This window comes from Phyllostomus hastatus, unplaced genomic scaffold (assembly GCF_019186645.2).
Source record: "Phyllostomus hastatus isolate PE091 unplaced genomic scaffold, TTU_PhHast_1.1 phas_contig_159, whole genome shotgun sequence".
NCBI classification, from domain to species: domain Eukaryota; kingdom Metazoa; phylum Chordata; class Mammalia; order Chiroptera; family Phyllostomidae; genus Phyllostomus; species Phyllostomus hastatus.
Window position 1 is genome coordinate 21891869 of NW_025333640.1, and position 27200 is coordinate 21919068.

Here is a 27200-nt window from a genome sequence, read left to right on the forward strand (position 1 = left end):
GCTTCTCCACTGGGGCGACTCTGCTCCCCAGGGGCCTTTGGCCCCTGTCTGGAGACCAGTCGTAGCTGTCACAGCTGAGAGGAAGAGAGGCAGAAGTGAGCACCACTGGCATCTGCTGGGTGGAGGCAGAGATGCTCCGGCTGATTGAAATCATCCCGGGCCCAGGACAGCACTCCCAACACAGAATTCTCCAGCCCGAAAAGTCACAAAGGCTGCTCCTGAACAACTCTAACATAGACAAACAGAACTTTATTTTTTAATAGTAAATACTTCAAGTGTTAGGTGTGGTTCTCTCCATAGGATTATGAACAATGTCTATTCTGTTCATTTTATCTTTTTGTATGTTCTAAACCTTCAACAATACACATCTGTTCTTTATAATCAGGGAACAACTCCACTTGGGACTAAACTTTTAAGAGAAGGGCAGACTATTTGCTTCCCATCCTGCTGGGGCTTTTTCTCAAAGGACTGGTCTTATTCAGCCTGCTGGCCTGAGGGAAGGTCCAGGAAAATTTTCCTCTAAAAAATCACCTCTCCGCCTTGAAGCTGTTATTCATTAGCCCTGGTTAAAATGAATATTCCAAATATCTCAAAACCAGCACTCCAACTGCTTCACATAGGAAGGAGAAAACTGAAATGTAAAACTGCACAGCCTCTCCAGCGAAGTTACAGCTAGACATCCTGTTTTTCTAAACAGCCACAAGAGACAGCATAGAATTAAGCGCTGCCACCGATGTGGCTGTAATGAACATCTTAAAAATTACGGCCCACAAGCTGAATATTCCCTTAGAATTCAAACCACTTCTCCCCCAGGGGAAAAAATGCATTTGGGCTCACTACTGTCAATACTGAAAAACCGTCAACAATATTATATTTAAATGTGTACAACTGCAGTCAATGAAGATTTCTCCTAAAAGTTAACCCTTAAACACACGAGCTTTGCAGTACTGTGTCTCTAGCAGCCGAAAGCCCTATATGATGCCACAGATTCCAATAAAATGCTACTAATTGTTTTTCCAAATGTAATCTTTGTATCATATTGGGGGCAGGAGCCCAAACAGGAAATTGAAGTTCCTTAGAGGGTGTATTCTAACGCGAATTTAAGGCACTTGGAAAAAATCCAAGATGACAATTCTTTAAAGTCACATCTTCAACCCAAAGCAACTTAACGCTAATGGCAAGTACCACTCACTAACACTCCTGAAATCAATATCCTTGCTGTCCTCAAGTACACAGCGCCAGCTCACTAACAGAACAGGGCACGTGTCCCTCGCCCACCCAAGACCACAGCTGGCCTAGGGGCCCGCCCTTCCCCTCCACACAGCAGTCGCTGGCCAAGGCCCTGCTGAGGTGGCCCAGGTCCCACCTCCTGAACTTGGGGCAGGCGTGACTCACGCCCTGTCACATGGCGCAGGAGGAGGCTGAGAAGGCCACCGTTGCCAGGTGTTCGGGCTTGGCCCGACCGTTTATTTGCCTTGCAAAGTGGCCCGAGTGCCTGTGCCACTGGGGGGCCGGCGGCCTCGTGGCCTCCCGGTCTCTTCACGTTCTCACACCCATCACCGCTCTGTCACCTTATCGTCCTCACCTGAGTGGGCAAGAGGAGTTCCCCTTCTTCAGCCTGCCACAGCTCCACCACGTTGGGCAAGGGCTCAATCGCTGCACGAACACCAAAAAATACACCGCGTTTTTAATGCACGGAAAAGAAACGCTTCCTGTTTCCCTATCGTCCCCTATGCACCCGCCTCACCAAAACAAGTCCCCCTTTCCTTCTAGAAGCGAAGCCACCCAAAAAGCCAGCCTAGGATACGAACACAATGGACGGGGTGTGTGCCGGCAGCCCCTGTGACAGAGAGGCGAGAGCATGCAGGGTCGGGGAGTCTCGTACTGGAGGACTGATTGGAAGAGACCACTCCGTGGGCCACTCTGCGCTCGCATCCCGCAGCATCTGGGGCGGGCATCTGCAGGATGGGTCTTGGGCGGCCAGGCTCGGGGAACAAAGCTGCAGGAAGCCGGGCCGCGGCGGGGCCCTAGCGCGCGCCACACAAAGCGGGGGCTGCGCCGGGGGTGCCAGGGGGCCGCTCACAAAGGCTCTGGGGCGCGCGCGGCTAGCGGTCCGTGCTGCGGTCCCCGAGCCCCGCGACTTCCCAGGTTTCTGTTTGCATGGGGGCGGGGAGCGCGAGAGGGGACGCTGCGGTTAGAAATTGTTATCAGCCAAGAATTGCAATCGCTTTCCTTCCTCCTCCTGTCCCTTTCCCTTTCCTCCCCTTGCCCTGTAATAGATTTCAGCAGTTCCCTAAAAGAAAGGGGAGGGGGGGGCAGGGTGAAGAGGGAAAGCCAGCAGAGCGGCGCGAGGCTGACCTTGTCCCTGCGCCCCTCCCGGGCGACAGCAGGGCAGGAGGACCTGGAAGACGCCTAGCAGGAGGTTCACGGCCGCGGCGGTGCGGCTGTAGCAGCCCGGCTGCGGGCGTCGGAGCCCCGCCATGCTGCTGCTCGCGTTCCTCTCGGTGCTCGCCGCGTTCCCCGCTTGCTCGCTGGCGCCCGGGCTGCCTCGCCCCGGGCCCGCCCCCGCCGCCCGCCGGGGCCCGCCCCGCTGCCCCCGCCCCGCCCCCGCCGCGGCAGCTGCTGCAGCAGCTCCAGCCCCGGGCGCGCCGCTCGCCCTGCGCGCGTGTGTGCCACAGATAGGGGGGCGGGGGTGGGGGGGGGGGGACGGAACGCCGCGGGGTGCGGGGAACGTGGACAATGAGAACGCCTCGGCTGCCGGCGCCCCACCCCTGCACGGAGCACAGGGCTGCGGTCTGCCCAAATCTACCGGGTGCAAGCAATTTATGCGGCTGTGACTTAGAGCTGTCGAGAGGAACAACCAAGCCACTGTCGCCAAGTGTGATTTCAACAACTTTCAGAGGGGGATGGCGGTCCGCTTTGTTTGGGCACAGGGGCCACAGTCGAGTTGGTACCCATCCGCAGGGGAGTGGCGGTGGGTGGTGGGAGTGAAGAGTCGCCCCGCGAGAGGCCTGAGACAGGATATTAGTGGAAATAATGCAGTGGTTGTCAGGAAACGCGAGTGCAGCCACATGGCTACTGCCAGTTCTGCAGCGAGGATATCCGGTGGCTGCAAAGTCTGTAATTTAGAATAAAAAGAGCTCTCCCAAGACCGGAGAGGCTGACCTCAGCGCCGCGTGGCGGTGGTGTCCCCGGCGCCCTCGGTGGAGACGATCCAGGTTGTGACAGGTGGGGAATCCTCTTCCTAGGGGATTTCTAGCTTCAAAGATCTTGCCAATTCTCCCCTTCGGAGTCCTGTTGCAAAATTCAGCCAGCCTCTTCTGTAATATGGTGGGGGTCGAGGACGTGGTAAGTTTATTGTTTCTAACATTAACAGGGTAATAGAAGCAATATTTGGATATCTATTTCCTAGCCCCATTTTTGATGCTTAGAACCGAAAACTACGTCTCAGATCTGAGATCTCTTTAAAGTTAATACCACCATGCAAGGGTTTATTCAGGAATCGATTTGCATCACCTTTCCAGGGGGAAAGTGCTGGCAATCTTCACTTTTGTTTTGTTTTTCATTAATTTGCTGTTTCCAGAGCAGCTTGTATGAAATTCAGAGACTATGAGCGGTGTAAAGAGGGGAAGTGACTGGGGCACACCTGTCTGCTCACATTGATCCTCTACTTAATTGCCTCTGGTGCCTTACAGTCTAGACAATGGAAAAGCCGTGGTCGAATAACAGGACAGATGCCGGAGGACTAAATCAATTACGAACCCTCTCTCTCCTAAGGACATAACACAGTACTACATGCTCGGTCTCATGCTGCGTCTGAACAAAACTCTAAATAAGGTTAAATTGCCTAATTACTTGGCCAGAACTTAATGTTTAAGAAGATTAGCAGAGATGTAAGTCCTTGGTGTGAAAAAAAAAGTCACTGTATTATCCAACCTGCACGCTTTGAGTATTCTCTGTTTCTTGCCTTTTTCCAAGATTCCCCGCCAGCCTGTTTATTTTCTTAGCAAGGATCTCCAGGCCCTTTCTTCTCTTCCTGTCACTTCTCTAGGTTTGTATTTGCCCTTGGGCTCTGAAGGTTCTCCATGGTGTTAGGGGGGCCCCCCGTATGACAAGAATACTTGCACAGCCCAATAAGGCAGTAACTGCACCTTCAAAGTTTGTTTTTAAATGAAAGTTCTCTCATTGGCCTCCTTATTTACATTATGTATTTTGAAGTCCTCTTATGACTATACTATTTAGAGAGGAGAGCAAGCAAAAAAAAAAAGTGATAGCCTAATAGGTATAAAAAGTCATGGCACAAAACTTTTTTTTACTAAGTTTTAAACAACTTTAATTTTTTAGTACAAGTCTTTCCCACACCAACCAGTATCACAGAATCAATGGAAATGCCTTAAATACAGAGAAAAATAGCTGTGGATCACGTATCAATACAGCTCTATTTTGTTCTACCGAAGGCTTTAAGAAAGCCAGCTTGATTTTTCAAGTTGTGGTCTCGAGGACTTTACAAAGTGGGTAATGCTATTTGACTGATGTTCAAAAAGCCAGAAACATGTGTCTGCAGTGCCAAGGGGCTGGAGAGGGATACAGGATTACACAGCTGTCTTCTTAGATAAATCTGACCTCCTGAGCCTTCTCTGAAGGTATTATTCATGCTGACTCATGAACAACAGGAAAGTTACGGCCCATTAAGCAGCATCCCTGTTTTAAAGTAAACTTGTTCTCCGGAGAAGACTCCTATGTCATTTGTTCTATATTTCCATTGTTCCCCTGTAGAGAGTCGATATTTTGTTGTCTTGAGATACTAGAGCTGGAAAATTTGGGCTACTGAATAATGGCCCCAATGCCTCACTTTACAGCAGAAAGGAAAGCCCAGAAAAGAGGAGAAACACCAAGTTACAGTGGCAGAGTTATGGAAAAGTATATGTGATATAATGGTAACTGAAAAAAATTAATGTAAATATGAATGCCCTTTCTAGTTAAATTATATACATAGGAGTAAAGCAAGGAAGAGGTACTAGAGTATATCAATTTTAAAGTAGGTCCATGTAAGTATAAATGTTTTAAAGAAACACACCTAAAATTGACCGTCTACACTATTTTGAAATATAAAAGATGTTGACCATGCTTGTGACTTACTTTACCCTTGTTCTTTTTTCTTTTAAAGAGTTTATTTATTTTATTTTTAGAGAGAGGGGGAGGAAGGAAGAAAAAGAGAGAGAGAAACATCAATGTGTGGTTGCCTCTCACCTACTGGGGGGGACCTGGCCCGAAATCCAGGCATGTGCCCAGACTGGGAATTGAACCAGCCACCCTTTGGTTCACAGGCCAGCACTCAATCCATTGAGCCACACCAGCAAGATCTGTTCTTTTTTTCTTAATGAGTACAGATGAAAACCAAGCAAGTTTATAAATGTGACTTACCTCTTAACACATTCTGCATAAAATTGACAGTGAAGTGTCAAGCCCACACCACCTATCTCTAACTCAGAGCAGATTCAACACACCAGGTCACAAGTGGTTGATTAAATGAGATAATATGTGGTAAACATCTGATGCAGGTGCTCAGTAAATGCTAGTAATGAAATTATCACATATTTACATTGTGGGGCCATGTCAGACTTTGCATTAATATGGTAAATTTTATGCTGATAATTATTACTTGAATTTCCATGTTGTCATTCATTATCATGTCATTTATCACTCAGACAGGCTGGAAATGGAAATGATTAATGAACAAGTACATGTCACAGCTGTTTGCTGGCTTATCTATCCCTCCCTTTTGAGCCTCACCCCAATTGTGACAACAAAACCTTGTTTTTCGTCAAACCACCCCACCATTGTGCTGGGATCCAAGTCTTCTCCTTGCCCAGAGGGGTGGTTTTTGAGCCCAATAGAAACCTAATGGTTAAGGCCAGGTACTCTTGAGATGCAAACTGCCCCCTTGACTCAGGGCACCCTTATTTCTAGAACTTTATTCCATTTCATCTCATCTCGGGAAGCTCCGATTAGGTGCATTCGATAAGGACTCTCTTCTTTCTCAAACTAGTCCATTGTGTGAAACAATTGTCCTTTTCTGCCCTGGCTGGTGCAGCTCAGTGTATTGAGTGCCACAGGGCACATGCCCGTCAGGGCGCATGCCTGGGTTGTGGGCCAGGTCCCCAGGAGGGGGCGCATGAGAGGCAACCACACAGTGATGTTTCTCTCCCTCTCTTCTCCTTCCTGTCCTGTCTGTCTAAAAATAAATAAATAAATAAATAAGTAAATAAATAAATAAATAAATAACTCTTTTTAAGAAATAATTGTCCTTGTCACTATGGAAACATCAAGCAATTTGGGGAGCATCAGTATTCACAGTTAAAAACAGTCAACTTCGTTTTTTTTTTAAACTCAAATAACTGTACATTGCAAAGGGTTAATGTTACCATGTATCAATTAAAGTTAAGTTGTTCAACAGTCTTTGAGAACTAACTTTTTAAAAAGTTAAAGACAAGAATTGTTTAAAGGGAGGCTCGAAGGTGACATACACAGGATGCCTTGAGTCCTGCTAACTGTCCAAACATGAGTGGATGAATGACACACGAATAAAACAATGAAGAGTCACCTCGTTTTCCCTTGCAACTTGGCATGGCTATTTGGCCTAGTTCTGGTCAAAGAGATATAAGCAGCCCTTAACTAACATGACTTCAAAGAAAGCTCTTGTTTTCGTAATGAAAAAGAACAGATTCGGCTGGGACGGGTCTTCTCTGTGTCCTCCTTCCTGCTGGGATACAGGCGGATGCCCAGAGACCTGCGGCCACCAGGCACGTCTGAGGGAAAGGGCCCTGCCTGGAGGGTGGTGGATTGAAATGGTAGAATGAGTCTGGATTCCTGATAGAATTAGGGAACCACTAGATTATCTGACTTGAGATGTCTTGTTTTGTCAGCAAAAGCAAGCCCTCTTTACCACAGTCAGGTTTTCTGTTCCATATAGCCAAAAACAATCCCAAGGGAAAGTAAGAAAAAAGTCAACCAAAAGAACAATGAAATTAAACAATCATGCTTAACAATAGCCTGCCTCAAAGACATTAACAGGATGCCATATATCTGGGGAAAAGTAGCAAACTAGTACTTCATTTATTTACAAGTGCAAATCACAACTATTATGCACAATGTTATATAAAATTAGAAAAAAATAGGTAAAAGCAACAAAAGTAAATGCTAGAGAGACAGCTGCAGAGAAACAGTGCTTGTCAGTTAGCAAATTAGTTAATTCTTGAAAGGATGACACTATCACCAGGACCATCACCTTCAGGCTGTGTGGTGGCGCTCCTGGCATAGGTGACGGACAGCTCTGGGTACCATCTATGGGCTTTCCCCCATCTTCTCAATTTGCTTTGCAGCCTCTTCCTCCTACGCCCAACCTCGAAAAGTAAGAGCACCGCAGGGCTTGGTCCTGGCCGCTCTACACTTTCTCGCTGAATGACCTCATCCAGACCTGTGGCTTCCAACAGTAATAATATCTATAAGCTGATGAGTTCCAAGTGAAAACTGTAGCCTTGACCTGGAGTCCCACACTCCTAGATCCAATGCCTACTTGCCATCTCCACTTGAATATCCAATAAGAATCCCAAACCCAGCTATCCAAAACTCTTGACTCCACTTATCCAAACCTGCACATGCCTAACTTCCAGTCCATGGCAGTACCATCTACCCACCTGCTCAAGCCAAAAACCAGAGAGTCGCATTTAATCCCTCTTCTCTTTGCACCATTTAAATCTATCGAGAAGTTCTGTGCTGCTCGCCTCCAGACCATTCCCCGGACTGGTCCCTTCTCCATCACAGCCCGGTGGAAGCGCCCCATCCCTGACGTAGCCTCCTGCAACTATCTTTTCCTGGTCTCCCTGCTTCCACTCTCACCCCTCACATCCTGCTGGAATGATGGCCAGAATGACCTTTTAAAAATAGAATTCAGATTATATATAAAATTCTTTAGTGGATTTCCATAAAATTAGGACACACTCCAATCTCTCCAAACACACCTTCTAGCAGTCCTCCCCTTTGATAACTGTTCTTCAGTCCAATGTCCTTCACATTCCCCAAGCCCACCAGGCATACCCCCCATCTCGGGGCCTTTGTCCTTGCTGTTTTCTCTACCTGGAAAGCTTTGTCCTGAGTGTCACCTCCAGCTCCTGCTTTTCATTTACACAGAACTGCCACCCGTGGTTGTGCATGGAGCTCCCAAGGCATAGAGACAGCAGTCCAGCTGCCTCACTAAGCTGCCCCGGCTTGCGGATGCCTGAAGGAGGAAGGGCCTCCTATTGATCTCGCACTGACCAGTGGCCAAACCACATGCCTGGGCGCTGTGTCCCCACAGAGGGGGCACCTTCTGCTGTTTCTGTTGTTGTAAGGAGAAGGAGGAACCAACAGTTACTGGGCGCCTGCTTTCCATGCACCGCTCCTGTAAAAACACAGAAGGATTAGTCTTGTCATCCTTACTTCACAGGTTAGAAACTGAGATTGAGAGGGATCCGTTGTTAATCCTGAGTTAAAGCCGGACAGCAATTCCACTGCTCTGTACCATCTCTGAAGAAGAAGAAGCAAGAATTCACTTGGAAACTTCCATTTTTTAAATGTTTTCATTCTACTTATTTTAGGATGCTCACAGGAAGGTTAGGAAAAAGGCTATGAAAACTCCAGCTATAGTCATGAAAAATGAGTTACTATTATTATATGGAGCTGCAAAATAGACCTTACCCATACACGCTCCAGGTGACAAATTAAGGTCAATGTGACATCTAGTAAAGTCTCATTTTTTCTTTTGAGTTTCCACACTTTCGGACCTGCAGGCTTTGCCCCTGTACTGACTATTGAACAGCCCAGCTTATAGTCTACTTGGGAAAGCTATCTGTGCAAACCTCTTAGGTAGTGACTGCATTAACTTACTGGTTTGTACTTAGTAAAATTTCCTACTTGGGAATGCAAAATGCAGACTAAGGAGTAGAATTTATTTTTCTCTTCCTCGCTGGCTTGCTTTCTTACTTGTTTTTGGAAAAGGTACAGAAGTAGACTTCAGAAGGTTGGCAAGGATTGCAATTCTGTAAATTAAGTCAATTTCTTGGTAAATGATCTTGGAAAAACTGTTTTTTTAAGGTCCCACTCAAGCTATAAAGCAAGGCCTGGCCTTGGTCTGGGAGGCAGAAATCATAAGTACTTTTTCAGCTCCATGAAATAGTCTGAGGTGATTCCACTGTAATTCAGGTTCCTCTTTGACAAACAGTGACAGATAACCCTCTCACCAGTGCTTATGACATGCTAAGCCCTGTCCTAAGTGCTCTGCATATAGCAGACGTTTAATCCTTCAATAAACTTATGGGTGCTATTTGTATCCCTATTTCACAGATGGAAAAGTTGAGGCACAGATAGCTAAGCTGTAAGTTCTCAAGGTCAAAGGCCAGTAAGGCTCAGAGCTGGAATTCAAACCTAGGCTTTGACCACTAGGGCAATGCCGCCTCTACCCTCAGATGCCTGGAAGAGTGATGCTGGCCACTGCTGTGCCGGCGACCATTAGAAATGCATGCACAGCACACCGAAACTGGAAACACTTGGGTAAAAGCCATTGTGGCACCAAGACAGCTGGTTGTTTTTAAGAGGGTGTCACTACTGCATAACCAGTGCCCGGTCCCGGAATGTGTCATGGTTCCAGAAACAACGGCATGCCCCGTGGTAGAGATGGGTTTGTCTAAGTGAGGTAACCGTATTCTATGATATGAATTAAGTCACCAAACTAATACTGTATGTCAATTTCCATAATTAGGATCCTGATACTGGTATTTTGATGACACGTATCTAACTTACCCATCTAAACACGGTAAATGCTGTTTTTGGAAAATATGTTTCATGAGCTTGAACAAAGCACTTCGCCTCCCTGGGCCTTTGTTCTTGCCTATAAAACGAAACCATAAAATGATATGACCACTAAGGTCCTTGCCGTGTCTAACGTTAAATGATTTTTCTGTCCAGACCTGATAGCTTGAAAGCAGGAAGCCTGAACTTTTTTTGTTCATTTCTTACTGCTTCAGAATCCACCGAGTAAAGCAACTTTGCAGCTTCCTGAACCGGCGTGCTTTCAGATTACAGCTGTGTTAAGTTTGGCACTTGAAGTTCAAATAAAAAACTGCCCGGTCAGCAGCAGGGAGCCAGATGTTATGGAGAAGAAGTGATAACGGGGAATGTGTTCTTTCCTCAGGTGAGACCTGGGCTGCCAGCCTGGGGCCCCCTGCCCGAGTGCAAGGTTGGTAGAATCTCGTGTCCGATCAGTAATCTGCAAGGCACTCAGCTTCTCTGTGCCTAAGTCTCTCACCTGTAAATGGAGGTAATAGTAGTCTCCCTCATGAGTTGTGGCAGATTATAAATGCTGCCTGGCACATAGTAAATGCTTCATAATGGTGTTTGTTATGGTTGTTGTTTCCTGTATTAAGAAAAGCAAAATGAGGAGCTGAAGAAGGTAACTGAGTCTGTAGGGCACTGTGGGGACACGGCACAGGGGATGGGACGCGGCACAGGGGACGGCCCACGCAGTGCTTCCACTGTCGAGGCATGCCAGGCCAAAGTGAGACTAACGTCCCCACCTTGTGAAAATGCCCCCATTTCCGCTCTTCCATTTGGACACATTCAAACTTCAGGCTCCTGGGGCCATGTAGGGCTTCGGTACTTTTCCTCCAATTGCAAAATAAAGCAGACCACCAATTGAGAAAGGCACATCTCTGGGAAGATCTGATCTCTTTCTTCCCCTATCATCTCCCCGCCATTTCTAGGAGGAGCCATAAAGGAGCAAACACTTTATAGATGGAGGCTAAGTAACTTTCCAAGGCCACAGAACTCAGTGGTGGAGTCAGAATTCAGCCCTGGGCAGTCTGGCTCCACAGGGTGTGTTTGTGGGTGGGTTACCAGGATGTGTTTTGCTGCAACACAGACTGCTGTGTGTGTGTGTGTGTGTGTGTGTGTGAGAGAGAGAGAGAGAGAGTACAAACCATGATATCTGACTCTGTCATGCTAAAAAACATCGGCCTGCTATACACCTCTCTCAGGAAGGAAGCAGCAGGCACGTGATCAAGGGGGGCCTCCACCAGCAGTCCATTAGTTACATGCAACTTTCAAGGGTCTTGGACCCTTGGCCACAGCAGCCACACAGGGCAGCCAGTCCTATTGCTCAGGAAGAGAAACCACGTGGGAGGCAAAGAGAAGGCATGGAACACAACCTGAGGCGAGGCAGCAGCCAACAACAGCAGGGAGATAACAGCAGGAGCATCCCAAACTGGAGCAGGGCTGTGAGGCCCAAGGATCCATGCTGTTGGCAGGGGGGATGGTGCAAAGGGGCAGAATCACAGACAGTGACAGCGGGTGTGTGACCCTCTGCAGAGGGCACTGCTACTGCAGCCAGGGAGCTGTAAGGAAAGCCTCCAACATCCAACAGAGCTCTTCTGAGATGTCTGGATTCCCAGCAAGTAGCGGGAGGTGCAAGATGCAGGAGAAAGAGCACTGTGTGATACTCAGGAGTCCCAGGTGCCTCCTGGCCGTCTGTGTGGCCTAGGCCACCTCCCTGGGGCCCCATTTCCGCTGTGAGCACATTAAACTGGAAGTTGTGGGTAAATGACTTGGAGAGTGGAAGTTTGGTAAATTGGTTAGAGAGTCCGGTAACCACCTGTATGTGAGGAAAGAAGCAACTAGACAAGAGCAATGGCAGCAACTTTGCTGGAAGCAATGAAGACACATTCCCCCAACCACCACGGGTAGGCAAATTCTTCTGCATCAGCCCCATGGATATGAAGAAACTACCCATCTCACTCCCCCTGGAAATTACTGTGGCTGTGCGTTAAAGAGTGTCTCAGTCCTGAAATTTCATGGTGGTAGATCAGCCCACTTAGAAGTGCAAATCAAGATAATCCAAGGGTGGAGGAGAGTGTTGCCCTTGGGTAGACCACGGAGTTCATGAAAGAGACAGGTGTGTGAGCGCCAGGATGAACACGGAACACGTGTGTTGAACTGAGACCCAAAACACTTGGGAAGCCATAGTCATTAACAATGTTTCTATCAAATAGAAAACTCTCTAAAATAGTACTTCATGCATTTTTCTATCAAATAGAAAAACGTTCACGTAAAATGTTCAATCCCAAGGGGAAAACTCGCACACGGTTTAACTTTAATGGGGTGCTCACTGGACAACCGCAGAGCGGGCCACGGGAGAGAAGGGGAGCGGGGAGCGGAGGTGGCTGTCTACACGGGAGGAGGCATCGATGGCTGGACTTCTGGCTGTGCTTTTCAAGTGCGCAGATAACTAAAGACACCTCTGAAGCAGGAAGCGGGTGCGCAGGCCAGGGGCTCCAACCGAGCAGGGCTCTGGGCAGGAAATGGCTAAGACAGTCTTTCTTGTTGCCAGAGGAAGTTGAAATAAGACAAGACTTCGGGAGAATGTTGCTCAATTGTTCAGACCAAAAGCTTCAGCTCACCTCTGAAGAAGCCCAGATGGTATCTTCAAACAAAAAGGTGAGAGGTTGGGAGGATTAGATGAAATAATGTGTGCAGAAGCACTCTGCCAGTTGAGAGGTGCTTTATAAACACTTGCCCTGGAGACTAGAGCTTCGCTCTAGAAAGCAAAGTTAGCCAGTGTGTTCTTTAACTATGACCCTAAACCAAGAAATGGTTTTATAAGTTCTTATCATTCTAATTCAGAACAAATGATGGTAAAATCATAATGTCTTTCCTATTTGAAGCTATGGTTTTACCTGGACCACCTAACCATGTCAGCTCTTTTCAGTAGACATTTGGTGATCTACAAACCAGCCATAATCAAATGATCATCATGTTGTGAACCAGTGAAACAGTCCAAAAACACCAAAACAACCACAACAAATCAATTGGCTCAGTGATTTTAGTGGTCTGAATATTTTAAATCACGTGACCATTCATTCATTCATTCATTCATTCATTCTACATGCAAGCACTGTATCCTTCTATGAAGGATGAGAGGGGAAAGGTACAGAGCACCACAGACTTTAAGACGAGAGAAACAGAAAAGTAGGGCTGCATTACATAAATCGTTCTTCTGCTGAGCTCAGCGAGCAAATAATTTACATCTTTTCAAAGAGCAGCATTTGATCTTTCTTGCCTAAGCTTAGTACTTGGCTTCATGAAGCCTACAGAATGACGCTGGCTACATGCTTGCACTCACACGCACTTACATGTTTCCTCAATGCGCAGCTCACCAGGGCCAAGAGTCGGCTTCTCCCTGGTGCCTCAGGGATATCAGGTTTCAACTCCCATTGTGGGAGTCTTGTACACCCCACCTCGTGCCTTATTAAAATGATCACTTTCCATTTGATTTTCTTCTCCCAGCCGAAGAGCCTAGTATCGTTTTCTTTCTCCACTCTTGTTAAACATCACCTGTACCAGCAGCCCCAGATGCCGACAGATAGCAGCACTTCTGGCCTAGAAAGGTCATTGTCTTGACTAGATACCAGTTGATCTGTGTGATAACAGTTCATTTTTGATGGCCTTCATGTACTTCATTTAGCATTTCTCCCTGGGGCTGGGTTTTGGGTTGCCTTTATACACACACACACACACACACACACACACACACACACACAGCGCCTGGTTGTTTTTAGGCACTTCTCCAGCTGTGAGTTTAGCAAGGCTTCCTGCTAATGGGGAGACAGACAGAATTACGGCTCCAAACATTCCCCTGCCGCGGATCCAGAACATGTGTTATCATATCACACGCTGTAAATTGACTCCAGCTCCCTGCCAAGAGGGCACAGGCTGCATTCCAAATAGCCAAGGCCCGGGACCTCGGTTGTAAAAAAGAAATATGCCATGATTCCCCCTCTAGTTTTCTGCATGCATGAATACATTTGCTAAATATTTTTGATTCTTAGAAAGTGTTTTGTTCTGAAGACATAGAACCATCTACAAAATCTTAATACCTTGGTGACAATAGACTTATCTTGAAGATCCCCAGTCCCCTCCATTGTGAATGTCACTTCCAATCTCTTGTTGAAGGCCGGTTAACAGGAAATAGAGTAAGATGGAAGGGAACTCACTTTTAAGATAATAAAGTGTGTCTCATTCAACTGATGAGAGACACAAACAGTCTGACTATGATCGTCTCATGGGGGTAGAAGTCTAGGATTTCAAATGCTATCAAAACAGTTGCAAGGTCTCTGCAGTTACTCCAGAAATAGACCCCCAGCACAGAAGGCGATACAAGCAATGGACATGCATTTTCAGTTCTGTGCCATCGCGTGCTGAGGACCCAAGTCACTATCGATTTTTTTTTCATTTGAAACAAGTGTATAGAGTAGTGAACTGGTGTTTATTTTTGTGACTATTAAGGACTGGGAGTAAGAGTGGGAAGAAAAGAGTGTCACTAGCAACTGGCCACTGGGAACACCGTGGAGAAAAACAGGGGGGTTGGTTGAATCTCCTTGGAAGTCCCCAGCCCTAAAGTGCCTAAAGAGCCCCATCTCGGTTACCATGGTGATACCATTTCATTCCAATAATTACACCTGACAAGGTCTCTATTGTCCCCTTGCTCTTGAACATTAGCCCAGCCCACACTTCTCTGATCCAACACTTCCTCATTAGACCCGAAGAAACAGCCCCATATGCGCACGCAGGAACAGGGGGTTACTGCTCTGTGACAAGTGGGTGAACGCCAGAAGGTAAATTGCCAGAGCAAGTACTCAAGTTTTATAGAAGAGGGTTCTGTATATTTTCTAATTAAATCTCATTATATATGGAAGAGTGCTAGCAAAACGAAGTGGTGGTGTGGCCTGGTTTTCCCCAGATGCATTAGCCAGGGCTAACTAATAAATAAAATGGCATTATGACTCCAGTTATTTTCAAGTCGGTCTGGGATAATGAAGGCCTTATTCCAGGAGCCTTCCAGAGGGCTGGCTTCCAGGACCAGCTCACGGTCCATCAGCGACGCAACTGACACCCTCTGGGGCTCCGGGACTGCCACCGCAAAGGGAGGAGCCCGGGAGACCTCCCCGAGGCCTCCAGGCCTGTGACTCATTTCCTCGTTGGACCTTTCTTGTCTGCGCTGGAAGATTTTACTATACATTTGTAAGTTGATTTGCTTGATCTAGCTAATTTAAAACCTTTGATGAAAAAAAATAATGTTTGAAGGAGGAAAGTATGTTATCAAAATAAAGGAACTTTGACCTTTATATAATTTTAAAAAGGTATAATTGCATCTGTTTGGGAGAGGCAAGATGTAGGATTATAACAGGTAAGAAGACTTCAAGTTTAGGTATAATAGGTGTTTTCATTTCCTGAAAAGCCAAACTAGGGACAATGGCTTTAAAACTGGATTTAAATTTTATAACAATAATGGTGGATTCTTCTTAAATATCCAGACCTAAGTCTATGTATTCGAAACCGCTCTTGAGCAATGCTCTCCTGTGTTCGTTTCTACTTGTTCTGTGACTGCAGATATCCAGGTCAGCACTTTGCTGGAAAAGCCACTGACCCAAGCACTCAGATTCATTGACCTAAGTCCCAGGCCGGAAATTGGAACTCTCTGGAAGGAAGCAGGTCTACTCTATTTCATTGTGAGATGAGAGTATTTAAGAACCACTGGCAGACAGGCTGGAGAAGTTTCCCCTGCCTAACTTCGAGGAGAGGATGGGCCATGCAAGTGGCGGACGGGAGCGGATGCAGTTTTAAGTAGTGAAGTGAAGGTAGGCCTCACTGGAGAGATGACAGGAGTCGCCTTGCAGCTCTTCTCGGGGGAGGGCATTCCAGGCAGAGTACAGCCAGAGCCCCACGGCAGGGGTGTGCCCACGGCAGGCCGGTCTGGCCGGAGCAGTGCCAGAGGGAACGTGTGGAAGGTGAGATCGGAGACAAAGAGCGAAATGCATGTAAGGCAGATTGTACCGTGTCTCCTGGGCAGTGGCCAGCTTTGAAAGGTACTTGTACTTTACAGAAAGATGGGGAGGCACAAGGGGCTTTAAGCAGAGTGCATTTTGGGAAAGACCTTTGGCTGCAGTGTTGAGACCAGACTGCACGAGGGCAAGGATGAACCAAATGGAGGCTAATGTTGTAATCTAGCCTGGAGTCACAGCAACTTAGGGCAGGCGTCAGCAGTGCAGGGACTAAGATATGCTTTCTTGACATAGATCAGATGTGGGGTGTGAAACAAATTACACAAAGGAGCCAAGAATGATTCCAACGTTTTGGACCCGAGCCACCAGAAGCATGGAGTTGCCATCAACTGAGATGATCATAAAATGAAATTGCCAACTCATGCACAAATCTGTTTTCCCTTGTCTTAAAAAATGATGAACTTGCAAAAATAGCCACTGTGTCATTCCAGTTGTCATTCCAGTTTATACACAAGCTGGTTCTTATGTGCTCACATCATTCTCCTGCTGGTAATAATCCACCTCTTTCCTTCCCTCTCTGCCCGACACTAAAGGGCTAGTTCATGTTTTATATGCCCCAGAAAGTCCACCCCAAATCACATCCCCGGCAACACACTGCTGCTAGTGTCTTTAAGGTGCTACCTGTAATGATTTATTTTAATCAAATGCTCTTATTCATGGGACCACTGCTGAGTGTGTTCCCTGAAAAACTATTTTTCCTAAAATTCTTATATTCAACTCCCTTCTCTAATTTTTTTGTGAATTTTTTTTATTTTTAATAATTATTTGATTATTGTTCAATCCTTCTCTGGCTTTAGTGAGATGTCATTGACGTATGACATACGAACTTCAGGTGCACACCATCGTAATTCAGTGCTTGTGTGTACTGTGAAATGTCACTACAGTACGTGTAGTCAACATCCACCATCTCATGTAGTGACAGGTTCTTTTCTTGGGATGAGAACTTTTAAGAGCTACTCTCTTAGCAACTTTCAAATGTGCAATACAGTGTCATTAACTATAGTCACCATACCGGATGTTACAGCCCCAGGACACACTTATCTTATAACTGGAGGGTTGTAACCTTTGACCCACTATCGCCCAAGTCACCCCCTGCCCGCCCCCCACCTCTGGCCAACTACCAATCTGTTCTCTATACATTCTTCAACTTCTAATTCTTTTTACTCATCTTCTTTGTCAAGAATTCACTCAAGAACTACACCCCAACCTGAATGAGTGCTGTCGTGTTCCAGGCCTCTCCTGGGCTTTTGGACACTACCTTGTTCTCCCTGCCTGGGGTTCCCCTCCTCCAGTCACCCCTGGAAACTGCGTAGACTTCTCCTTATCTCAGAGTCTTCAGATGTTTCAAGACAGTTCACAATGAAAGGATTCTGAAAGCGCCATTGTTTGGATGCTCTGACTCAAGCTGTTCGCACTGTGTTGGGCTGGCTCCTGCACCTGGCTTTCATGTACAGACACTTCAAGAGCTGTTGGTAAACCCCTGGGCGAGCTGACTCTGTGCAAAGTGCTTGCATGACCTCAGAGGGCACAGCAGTCAAGTCCCAGGGAAGTTCTGAGTCCAGAAGGGCCAGCTCACCTCTTCCAGTGCTGGAAGTTCAAGAACTTTTGGGGGGAAAAATTGAGTGTCATTTCCACTTACTTAGGCCTGTTGTTGGTTTTTAGGCATTTTTATAAGAGGGAAAAAGTCATCACACTTCTAAAAGGGGGAGGGGAACCTTCATATCCCTTGGGTCTCATTGTTTCTCTTCTCTCTCCGTGTGAACTGGGTTTCTCATCCAATTAAGTGACTCCAGCTGCCACACCCCGCACCATACCTCTGGCCCCAGCTTCTCTCCCAGGCTCCACATTACTGACTGCACACACACGGGCTCACGCTGGGAATGTGTAGGCTCCTCAGACGCCAAATACTCAAAATAGAATTAATCGTCTCTCCTTCCCCGTTCTCTTCTGGCATTTCCTGCCTTGGTTCCCTGCACAGTGCTCACACCAAACGAAAACCTCGATGTCATCTTCAACTCTACTCTCTTCATAACAGTGACCCTGAATTTTCTCTTTAGTGTCTGTCCCTGCATTCTCCGCTCACAAAAGGACCGACGGTTATCGCTAACCTCCCTCACCCCAGTTGATCTCTGTGTTGCTGCCAGTGATCCCTCTAAATCTGACTTAGTTCCCTCCTTTAAAACTTTGAATGTGTTCCTAGTGCCTGCGGAATTGAGTCCAAAATCTCTGCGGAGCGCACAAGACCCTCCACGTTCTGATCCTTGGCCACGCCTCCAGCACTCCTTTATTGCCATCCTTTGCCCCAAGTCCCCAGAAACTCCGTGAATGAACTAACCACATCCCTCGAAAGTCCTCCTCAGTTTCCCAGTTCCGTGATTTTGCCCCGCTGCTCGCTCTCCATGTGCAGTCCCTCACCCTTATCTTCGCATTACTACTCATCTTATAAGACAAAAAATAGGTAAATTTATTCTCTCAAAAATAATTATAGCAATGGTCACTCTATGCCAAGTAGTATAGGAAGCTACCCTAAAATAGACACAGGTAATCCCTGCCCTCAAGGAGCATTAGAGTGGGAAAAGCAGACTGATACACAGTGGATTTTCTAGGTACCCCAACCGGATGACCAGCGCTGTGAGCTGCAGTCATCAGCGAGTGCAACCTTGCCCCACGCTCTCGGGCAGCGACGGCGACCTTCTTGTGTGTACCCCCCCAGGCAGAGTTGGCCACCCCCTCACCTGCGTTACCCTCAAGCAGATGTCATCATCCCTTTTCCATTTACTGGTTTTTGTATCCCTAGCACCTGGTACAGCCTAAGCACTTGGCACATGTCTCAGAACCAGGTGGCGCTCCTCGGGAATCCCGAGCTCAGAGGCGACCTGGGTCCACCCAGGCTCAGCCTAAATGGCAATGAGCACCAGGAAGCGCAGTAGTAGCACTCACTTCCTGGAGTCCTCACAGAGCTCCACAATAAACATCACTTCTCTGATAAACTTTCTAGAACATTTCTATCATGTCTTATCCCCTTGCAGAATCTTCTGTGGCTTCCTGTAGATGGTATCAGGAATACAAGTGGGAAACCAAGTTGCTGTTTCTCTGTTTCCAGCCTGATGGCGGGGAGAGAACATGGACCGAAATCCAGAAGAGTCCCAACTCTGCGCATCAATCAGATTCACTCAAATGAATGAGACTCTCTCCTGAAACACAAATGTTCCCTGGGAGAATGATGCCTAGTGGTCACTCACACTTAGAATACAGTATTTTAACCAAGTAAGTTGCAACATGTATTGACTAGGAAGTACTCTGTCACTGTGGCTTAAATATGCATATGACAAAGTAATCTGAGGGTTTTCCAGTTCTGAGGAATTGGAAACTTTACTTCAAGTGCCTTGCTAAAAGGGACACTTTTAGGACAAAGTGTACTTCAAAGGAAGACAGACTTGTTCTGGGTGCGGCTGAATCAGAGTACAGCCTGGCTGGGGGCATTAGGAGGACACTGAACAACTAGGGTCATGTCCACTGGGGTCACAAGCATGCAGAAATGCAGGCAGGAGCAGACCAAAGAAAATTATTTTTCTTTTTTTCTTTCCTTTTACTTAATTTTTGTTTAGGATTCTGATGATATGCTGTCCTTACAAGCCATCTGCTAATCATTTGAGGTTGTCACAGCTTGGATAATACAGTCACATTCAAAACCAAAAAGGCCTGCATCTTCCCTGCTTGGTCCACACCCTCATCTTAGGTCAAAAGTTACTCTTCTAACTTACCATACCTTCTTGCTTCTACTTTTGCATTACGAGGGGGAACCCCAGAACAAACCAGAATTTATGTATAAGACATTGTGCATTTATTCTTGCATGTTTAAACTTCAGTCACCTTTAAAGTATTCTCTATTTGATGCAGTACACTTATAGAGATGCTTTTTCCACTGCTCAAAACAGTTTTTGAACCCTTTAATGCCGATGCCTTTTAGTGCTTCCGCTATTTTTTGTTTCATCTCTTTCCCTTTGAGGGCTTTTTTCACCTGGGGAAACAAACAAAAAAAGTTGCTCAGGGTAAGATTGGGTGAATATGAAAGTCAAACCTTTTTTTTTTTTTTGGTCAAACCTGCTGAACACTCAGCATGGTGTGGGCAGGTATGCTTGTAAATCACCTATCATGAAATGGGCAAACACACTGAAAGAGTCTTCAAAAAAAATTCCCTAAAGCCAAACACAACCTCTCACAACAACGCCAGCTGGTCCACTGATACAGATGGGTTCTTAGAGCACTCACCTGGTGGGGGAAGACTATACACTACAAGGGGTCTGCCCTCCGGAAGATAATTCTGGTTTTGGGGGGGAGTGCCACCTTGTACTCTGCTCACTAGGAGCTAGAATGTCACCTCTCTAAAACTTACCCACCCCTCACCCATTTATCCAGTCAACAATTGCTCAGTAAAAACCCACGTTTACAGGACCAAGCCAGGATGGGGCATAAGCACCAGTGGGTACCAAAATGGCCTTGACACCGACCTTGTTCTTGTCCCGGTGCCTCTTCCTCCAGTAAGCCTTCATTAATAGTCTGACCAACACTTGCTGGAAAAAGAAGCAAACCAACCACCTGACATGAGATATGACCGTGTCTCAGGATATTGGAAATCAGTCTGCTCTGGAAAATGCAGTCCAGCATCCCCACTTTGAAGCCATACTGTCCTACTGCTTCAAGAGGAAGGAACTAAAGAGTGTTTTCCTTAGTCTGGGGGTGTTAACATACAACTGGACCTGAGGTGGCAGAGGAACGGGGCGGAGAGTGAGAAAGTTACCAGGACAGAAAGGGTAAAACTCAACAGCTCTACCGGAGCAGTAATTCCTCCTCACACCAGGGGGTTCTCACCCAGGAGCTCGAGCTGCACACTCTTGGTGACCACTTTGAGTTTACAGAGACTCTACTACAAGACTTCAAAACTAAAGTGATATAAATAACTCTGGACAGGGTTCAGAGAAGAACCACTGTGAGAACAACTATGACTAAAGTGTGGGCAAAGGCATCTATTAATAGACAGAGAAACTGAAATCACTTAGCTTACAGGAGGGAAAGTGTCGGACCTAACAGTGATCTTTACGGCGTAGGTCACGGAAGAGCAATGGAGCAGTGGGAAAAAGGACACAGTCTTTGAGCCACTCCATTTTAGAATCTCTATTTTTAAAAAGAGGGGGTAGAATCACTCATTTTTAAAAATTTAAAGTGAAGAGAAATGAAAGGTTTCTAAACTCTGTCCATAGTGGCTTATGCAAAAAGCAGGAAGGAGCCTCTCCGTATTGAGAATTGCAAGGACTTTAAAGTTTACACATAACATGTACTTACCACCACTGGACACCTAAAAATGGCCAAAATGGCAAATTTGTTGTAATTTATATTTTAAACACACATACACAAATCCATGAAATAATGCTAGAACATGCTTCTAATTGCTAAATAATGTCACTTTTAGGAAAATTCCTATTTCACAGCACCGCAAAGAACTCGCCTGTTTTTCTAACACTTCGGTAACACCCTTGAAGGAAAGGGCTCTTAAAAGGGGAAAGGGAAACTGTTCAAAGATTGACTTTGGACTTGAAACCAGACACAAAGTGACAGGATGTAGTGGCTGACCATTGTCATCTGGCCTCTACCTAGAGTTCCTATCAAGGCTGGGGAGCGGTACGCCAGGGGAATCGGTTGGGAGGGACAGTGTTTCTCACGTTGGGCAAACATGTCCCTGAGCATAGGAATTCATATTCTAATTTCCCCTTCCAGATCCTCTTCCCTGTCTTAACTTCTGGAGTCAGACCTGCTTCCTGCTTCACGCTGGAGACAATCCGCGGGCGACTCATCTGCAAACTCAAACTACGGGGCGCCCTACGCTTTCCTTCCGCCGGCTTGAGGAGTGGAAGAAATACTGGCTTTTCTTGCCTTGCTTGAAAACAGAGGTCTTGACTAGTTTCAATCAGCTGGAAAATAATGTTTTATTAAAACAACTCACGATGACTTGTAAAAAACAGGAAAGGGTTCCCTCAAAAGAAAATTCAGCAAAAAAAAAAAAAAAACCTTTAAGAAATTAAAAAAGCTTAACACCTACAGTGTCTCCCACTTCCTTTCTGGAGTTATTTCCATGGGAATCGCTTGTGTATTGGCTGTAAGTAAAGGCTCGTGTTTTCTTTGGCTTCTGCTCTGGGCGTGACTGGGTGGGCCAATGGGTGATGGACAGTTCCCGGGAGCAGCCCAGGTGCTGTGTTCAACAGCAGAAGTCTCGGAGCCCAGTGAGTTTCGGAGAGTACTTCCAGGGCCAGCTGGTCACCTCAATGTGTGAGGCGAGACCCATCTCGCCCTCCCGTCCGCCATTACAGCAGACGCCCTGCAATGGATTTTTTTTTAAAGGACATTTTCCTTTTGGAGAAATAAGGTCAACCCACCCTTGCGGCAATTTTACATCTGATGAAGAGAAATCTTATTTCAGTAAGAGGCATAGACTTGTGAAATTATGGTAAGAGCCGAGAGGAGAAAAGTTGTTTCCTTCAAGTCACTTTATCTAAAGACCAGAAGCCAGCTCCACACTCAGATTTAAAGCATCTGAAATTTGGGTTCAGGAAAGGTATTCCTGAATTAGGAATTCGACTTGAAACAGCAGAAGCAGCCTCCTCCGAACTCCGCTCCCATGCATTCTACCCAGAAATCCGTCCCCCGGGGGGTGGGGCGGGGGGAGGGGAGGGGAGGCAGGAATGAAAGGGACTGAGGATGAGCTAAACATCGGCCTCGTCCACTCCCGGAGAGAAAGGTCTGGATTTGGTCTCTCGTCTATGCGATGAAAAAGAACCCCTCCCAGAAACTAAGAGGACCTTGAACAATGCTACCTAGAGGTCCAGTTCCAGCCTCCTTTTGCAACTTAATACATGCTAAAAAAAAAAAAAAAACTTAGTAACTTCTGTGGCAGCTTTTAAAAAGTGATATGAATATACACACATTTTTGTTTTTAGAAAAAGAAGATTCTTTGGATCATGCCTCCCACTTAAAAAGCGTAGAACCCATTCAGCTTTAAAAAGGAAGGACATTCTCACACATGCTACTAGATGAATGTTATACTCAATTAAATAAGATAGTCACAAAAGGACACTTACGTGAGGTACCCAGCACGGTCCCCTCATGGACACAGAGAGGAGAGCGGGTGGTTGCCAGGGGCTTGGGGAGGGGCAGGCGGGAGCTGGGGTTTGGTGGACACGGAGTCTGTCTAAAGTCCTGGAAATGGAAGGCAGTGATGGCCACACAACAACTGAATGCACTTAACGCTATCTGTGTCACCTTTCAGTGACAAATGGTCAAAACGGTAAACTTGATGGTATGTGTATTTCACCACAATTTAAAACATGTTTCCTTTAAAGTGTAGGCCTTCGCCCCGTGGCAGTTCTCCACGCTGGCTCTGTTCTAGACGTTTTCACATGGTGTCATCTACGTCTGGTTCCCAAAACACAGGGTAAGACATAAACTTGGCTTAGCTCGTAGTAAATATCTTCTGAATCTCAACTGGGAGCTCGACAGTGACTTTCTGGAGCGCACCTGCAGTTTGCAAACTGCCTGCTGTGGGTAGAAGTGCACAGTGTCTTCTGACAATTAGCCCTGAGCAAGAATTGATTAAACGCTTGATAAAGTAACAGCTTGGGGGATAGTACTTTCCCCCGGCTTTCCCACCCTCTTTCCCTCCCCCACGAACACCACATAAAAAGTGACAGTTTGTAATTTCTTCTTTTGTAAGCATTAGCATCAGCGTTGGATGGGAGCTTCATTCCTCTTCCAAATGCAAACAGGCCACATTCCACCCTGGGAACACGCTCCTCATCGCATTCCAGCCCAGGCAGTAGCCTGTAACAGAACTGGCGTCTTCTCCAGCCACAAAATCGGGGGGCTAAGGTGCAAAGGGACTTTTCCGGCATCTAGTCCCCTAACAAGGTGGCTTCTCTGAGGGAGAGGTGTGGGGGAGCACCTAGGAAATAAAGCCGGCTGGTCCCCAAGTTCCTCTTTCTATTTCTGTCATTTTCACTTCCTCTCCCATCAGAAATCCCCGTGTGGCGGCGGAGCTTTCTTCTCTCCCTTCCCTGTCATTTCCGTTTCATTTCTCCCCTGACACTTCCTCTGGGCTCGTCCCCATCTTCCTGCTCCTGATCCTTGCTCTGTCTTCACATCTTCAGTTCCGTTTCCCCCAAGGTGTTGGCAGGCTGCTTCCATCACCAAACTCAACTCTGTACTTTCAAGAGTTGCAAGAGTACCCTTCCTATGTGCAATCCTGGTCAGCTGTCCCCTGGCACCCCTGCGGACACCAGGTAGGGGGGTCAGGTCTGCCTCTGCCTGCTTTCCTTTGGTAGCTGCCACCAGACCCCTGGGGGACAGTAGTCTTCTTGGTGCTCTGTGGCTAGTCCAAGAGCAATTGCATAGGAAAGGTTTTGGGAAAAATAGAAATAAAATTGAGTTTTGCTGCATAAGCTGCCTCTGAAGCCTACAATCTCATCAGGCTCCTTGTTACCTGTCAAAAACCCCAACCCCGGACACGCTATTAAACCCCATCTCAGCTGGCTACGGAAGTGACTGCCACTCGGCCGGGAGAAGCCTTTCCGTGTCTCCTCACTGCTGGGAGAGGGCTGGCCAGGCCACCCCTCCCTCATTCATATCCCGCTGTTCCGGAATGTATACAACTGCCTGGACATGCCGAACGGAAGTACATTTCTGCAGTTGACACAAAAAAAGTTTGTCCTTTGTAGTGGTTATAAATCTCAGCCCCCAAGCTCATTTTTGCAAGAAACAGAATTTTATTTTCTACGTCAATGTATTTTCCATTTCGAGCCCCCATCCTGTAGGATGGGAGGTGTGACCGCAGCCCTCCCTGAGGCTCTCCCCTCCCGGTGTCCTAAGATCCTGCCAAAGCTCTGAGGTCTCACACTGTCCCAAGGACGTGGGCGTCTGCTCCTCTGTTCATGGAAGTCACCTGCTGCAAAGGTGCCTACTCAGGTCTGGCACTTCCTGGCCGCTTCAGGGCCATGTTTGGGACAGGGGAGTCCTTGCCCAACTGCACACTTCATAGTCATTTCTTTCTGGGGTCTTGCTTTTCCCTTAGCCCTACAGCTAAGAAGCAGTGGGCAGGCCCCCTCAACTCTCAGGGGCCCTAACTTTCCCTCTATTTCCTCTTCCTCCCAGCAGAGAGGAATTTCTTTTGAATAGAAGGGAAATCTTCCATTCATGTTTGTGGCTGAGACATTTCAACTACGCCCACTGTGTGATCCTCCCTGCATCTCTCTGCCTTCACATCCACGGTTGACCTGTAACCAGGATCTGACTTCCCTTTCTAAGTCTCAGGCTGTTGGGGCAGGTGGGGGCGGGGGAGGGGGGACAGGGGGGAGGGGAGAGGAAGCTGGGATTTCCACTCTCTGGACTGCGACCCCAACAGCGAGCACAGGGCACACCTGGAGAGGAAGATGCAGAGGACCCAGCCGCAACGGCAGGCCGCAGTCTCAGCAGCGGTGCCTCACAAACAATGGACGTGAGGGTTAGAAATGCTTTTTAGATATCTAACGGATGAAAGGAAACCCTTCCCTCTCCAAAGCAGTTGGCAAATCTCTATAAAGTTTGAAATGAGTTCAAGAGTTATTCAGACTCTCTTCTCCGGAGAAAACTAGCAAGGCCGTTCCGAGTTTATAGATAATATCCCTTCCATACTTTAGGACCACCGACCAGGCCCCTATCTGTGGCTTGCTTACTAACTTCTATAACTAAGAAAGTGAAGCAAAGTAATTACAAACATCTAAAAAACCCTATTTTTAAAATTTTATTTCTAGATCACCATTTCTGTACAGCACTGTGTTGTGCTGGTTTCAGATACGCAGCATGGTGGCCGGGAAACTGTGTGGCGTCTGTCTTTCTGTGACCGACTTATCTCACCCAGCATAATACCCTCCAGGCCCGTCCGTGCTGTCACCGATGGTGAGATTTAATTCTTTTTCTTTAAAAAAAAGATTTTATTTATTTATTTTTAGAGAGGGAAGGGAGAGAGAAAGAGAGAGAGAGAGAGAAACATCAATGTGCAGTTGCTGGGGGTCATGGCCTGCAACCCAGGCATGTACCCTGACTGGGAATCGAACCTGCGACACTTTGGTTCGTAGCCCGAGTTCAATCCACTGAGCTACTCCAGCCAGGGCCAGATTTAATTCTTTTTATGGCTCAGTAATGTTCCATCATATATATGCCCCCCAGATTTTTATGATTTTTAAATTTAATTTCTCTTAATTTTTAAATTACTGTTTATATTTAATATTATTTTGGATTATTTTCAGGTTTCCAACATAGTGGTTAGGCTATAATATACAAAGTATTCCTCCGATATTTCCAATTCCCATACATAATCATTAAAATATTATTGACTATATTCCCTGTGCTGTACTTTACAGCCCCCTGACTACTTTATAACTGCCAGTTTTGTACAACTTTTTTTCCAGTCATCTATGAATGGGCACATGGGTTCCCTCCATATCTTGACTATTGTAAATAATGCTGCAATGAACACATCTTTTCCAATTAGTGTTTTGGGTTCCTTTAGACATACACCTGGAAGTGGTATCGCTAGGTAATACTGCAGTTCCATTTTTAATGTTCCGAGGAGCCTCCATGCTGTAGAAAACCTGTTTTTACTCAGTGTGCCTCTAAGAGAGCCGCTGCACTTCCAGCCTACCTATCATTCCAAACGCAAAGGCACTCGAGCAGACTTCTCCCGACGGCAGAGGGCTGGGCTGTGGCAGCTGCCCACAGTTCGTTTGCTGATTCACTCCCTTTCTCCACAAGGTGCGACTTCAGGAGCACTTCGTTTGGTGTTAAAGGCATTAGTGAACACTCCTACACGAACTTACATTTTACAGAATGATCTCTATCTGTTATCTTTGTGGATCCTATAATCACTATAAGTAGTTGTGGTTTTTGCTAGTAGCTGCAGCTGACAATGGTCTGCAGGTAAGGGCTGCGCCAAGGGCTTCCTTCCCGAGGGGGTTTCCTGCCGGTTCTCCGGAGCGGTGCGAGAGCTGCCTGCCATCTACATGTGAGACTAGCCACAACGCCTCCATCTTTTATTTAATTTTATTTTGAGAGTACCTTTATCAGAGCTGAGGACAGTGACACAAGGGAAAGCTCAGGCAGAAGCAGCAGCAGGAGGGAGCCTAGATGGGGCCGCTCTGGCTCACCGAGAAGTCAGAGAAGAGGGGCCTGGGGGACGGGCTCGGGGGT

At 46.7% G+C, this 27200-nt stretch overlaps 1 protein-coding gene and 1 long non-coding RNA gene across 3 annotated transcripts in view; one reads left to right on the forward strand and one right to left on the reverse strand.

The window, feature by feature from the left end:
- Positions 1-2550, reverse strand: part of TMEM131L (transmembrane 131 like) — a 139266-nt gene extending 136716 nt beyond the window's left edge. For both annotated transcript variants that reach the window (XM_045831653.1, XM_045831652.1), the window contains exons 1-2: positions 2359-2550; positions 1586-1656 (exon numbers count right to left, since the gene is read on the reverse strand). In XM_045831653.1, coding sequence (XP_045687609.1) covers positions 1586-1656; positions 2359-2482 — 195 coding nt within the window. In that variant the 5' untranslated portion in view covers positions 2483-2550. The remainder of the gene's footprint in view (positions 1-1585; positions 1657-2358) is intronic.
- Positions 2551-3113: 563 nt separating this feature from the next.
- On the forward strand, positions 3114-21955 carry LOC123814115. Its single transcript, XR_006784837.1, has 7 exons — positions 3114-3348; positions 10062-10228; positions 12419-12525; positions 14919-15108; positions 15478-15725; positions 18959-19196; positions 21705-21955. It is a non-coding gene; the product is annotated as an uncharacterized LOC123814115 (long non-coding RNA).
- The last annotated feature ends 5245 nt before the right edge of the window (positions 21956-27200 follow it).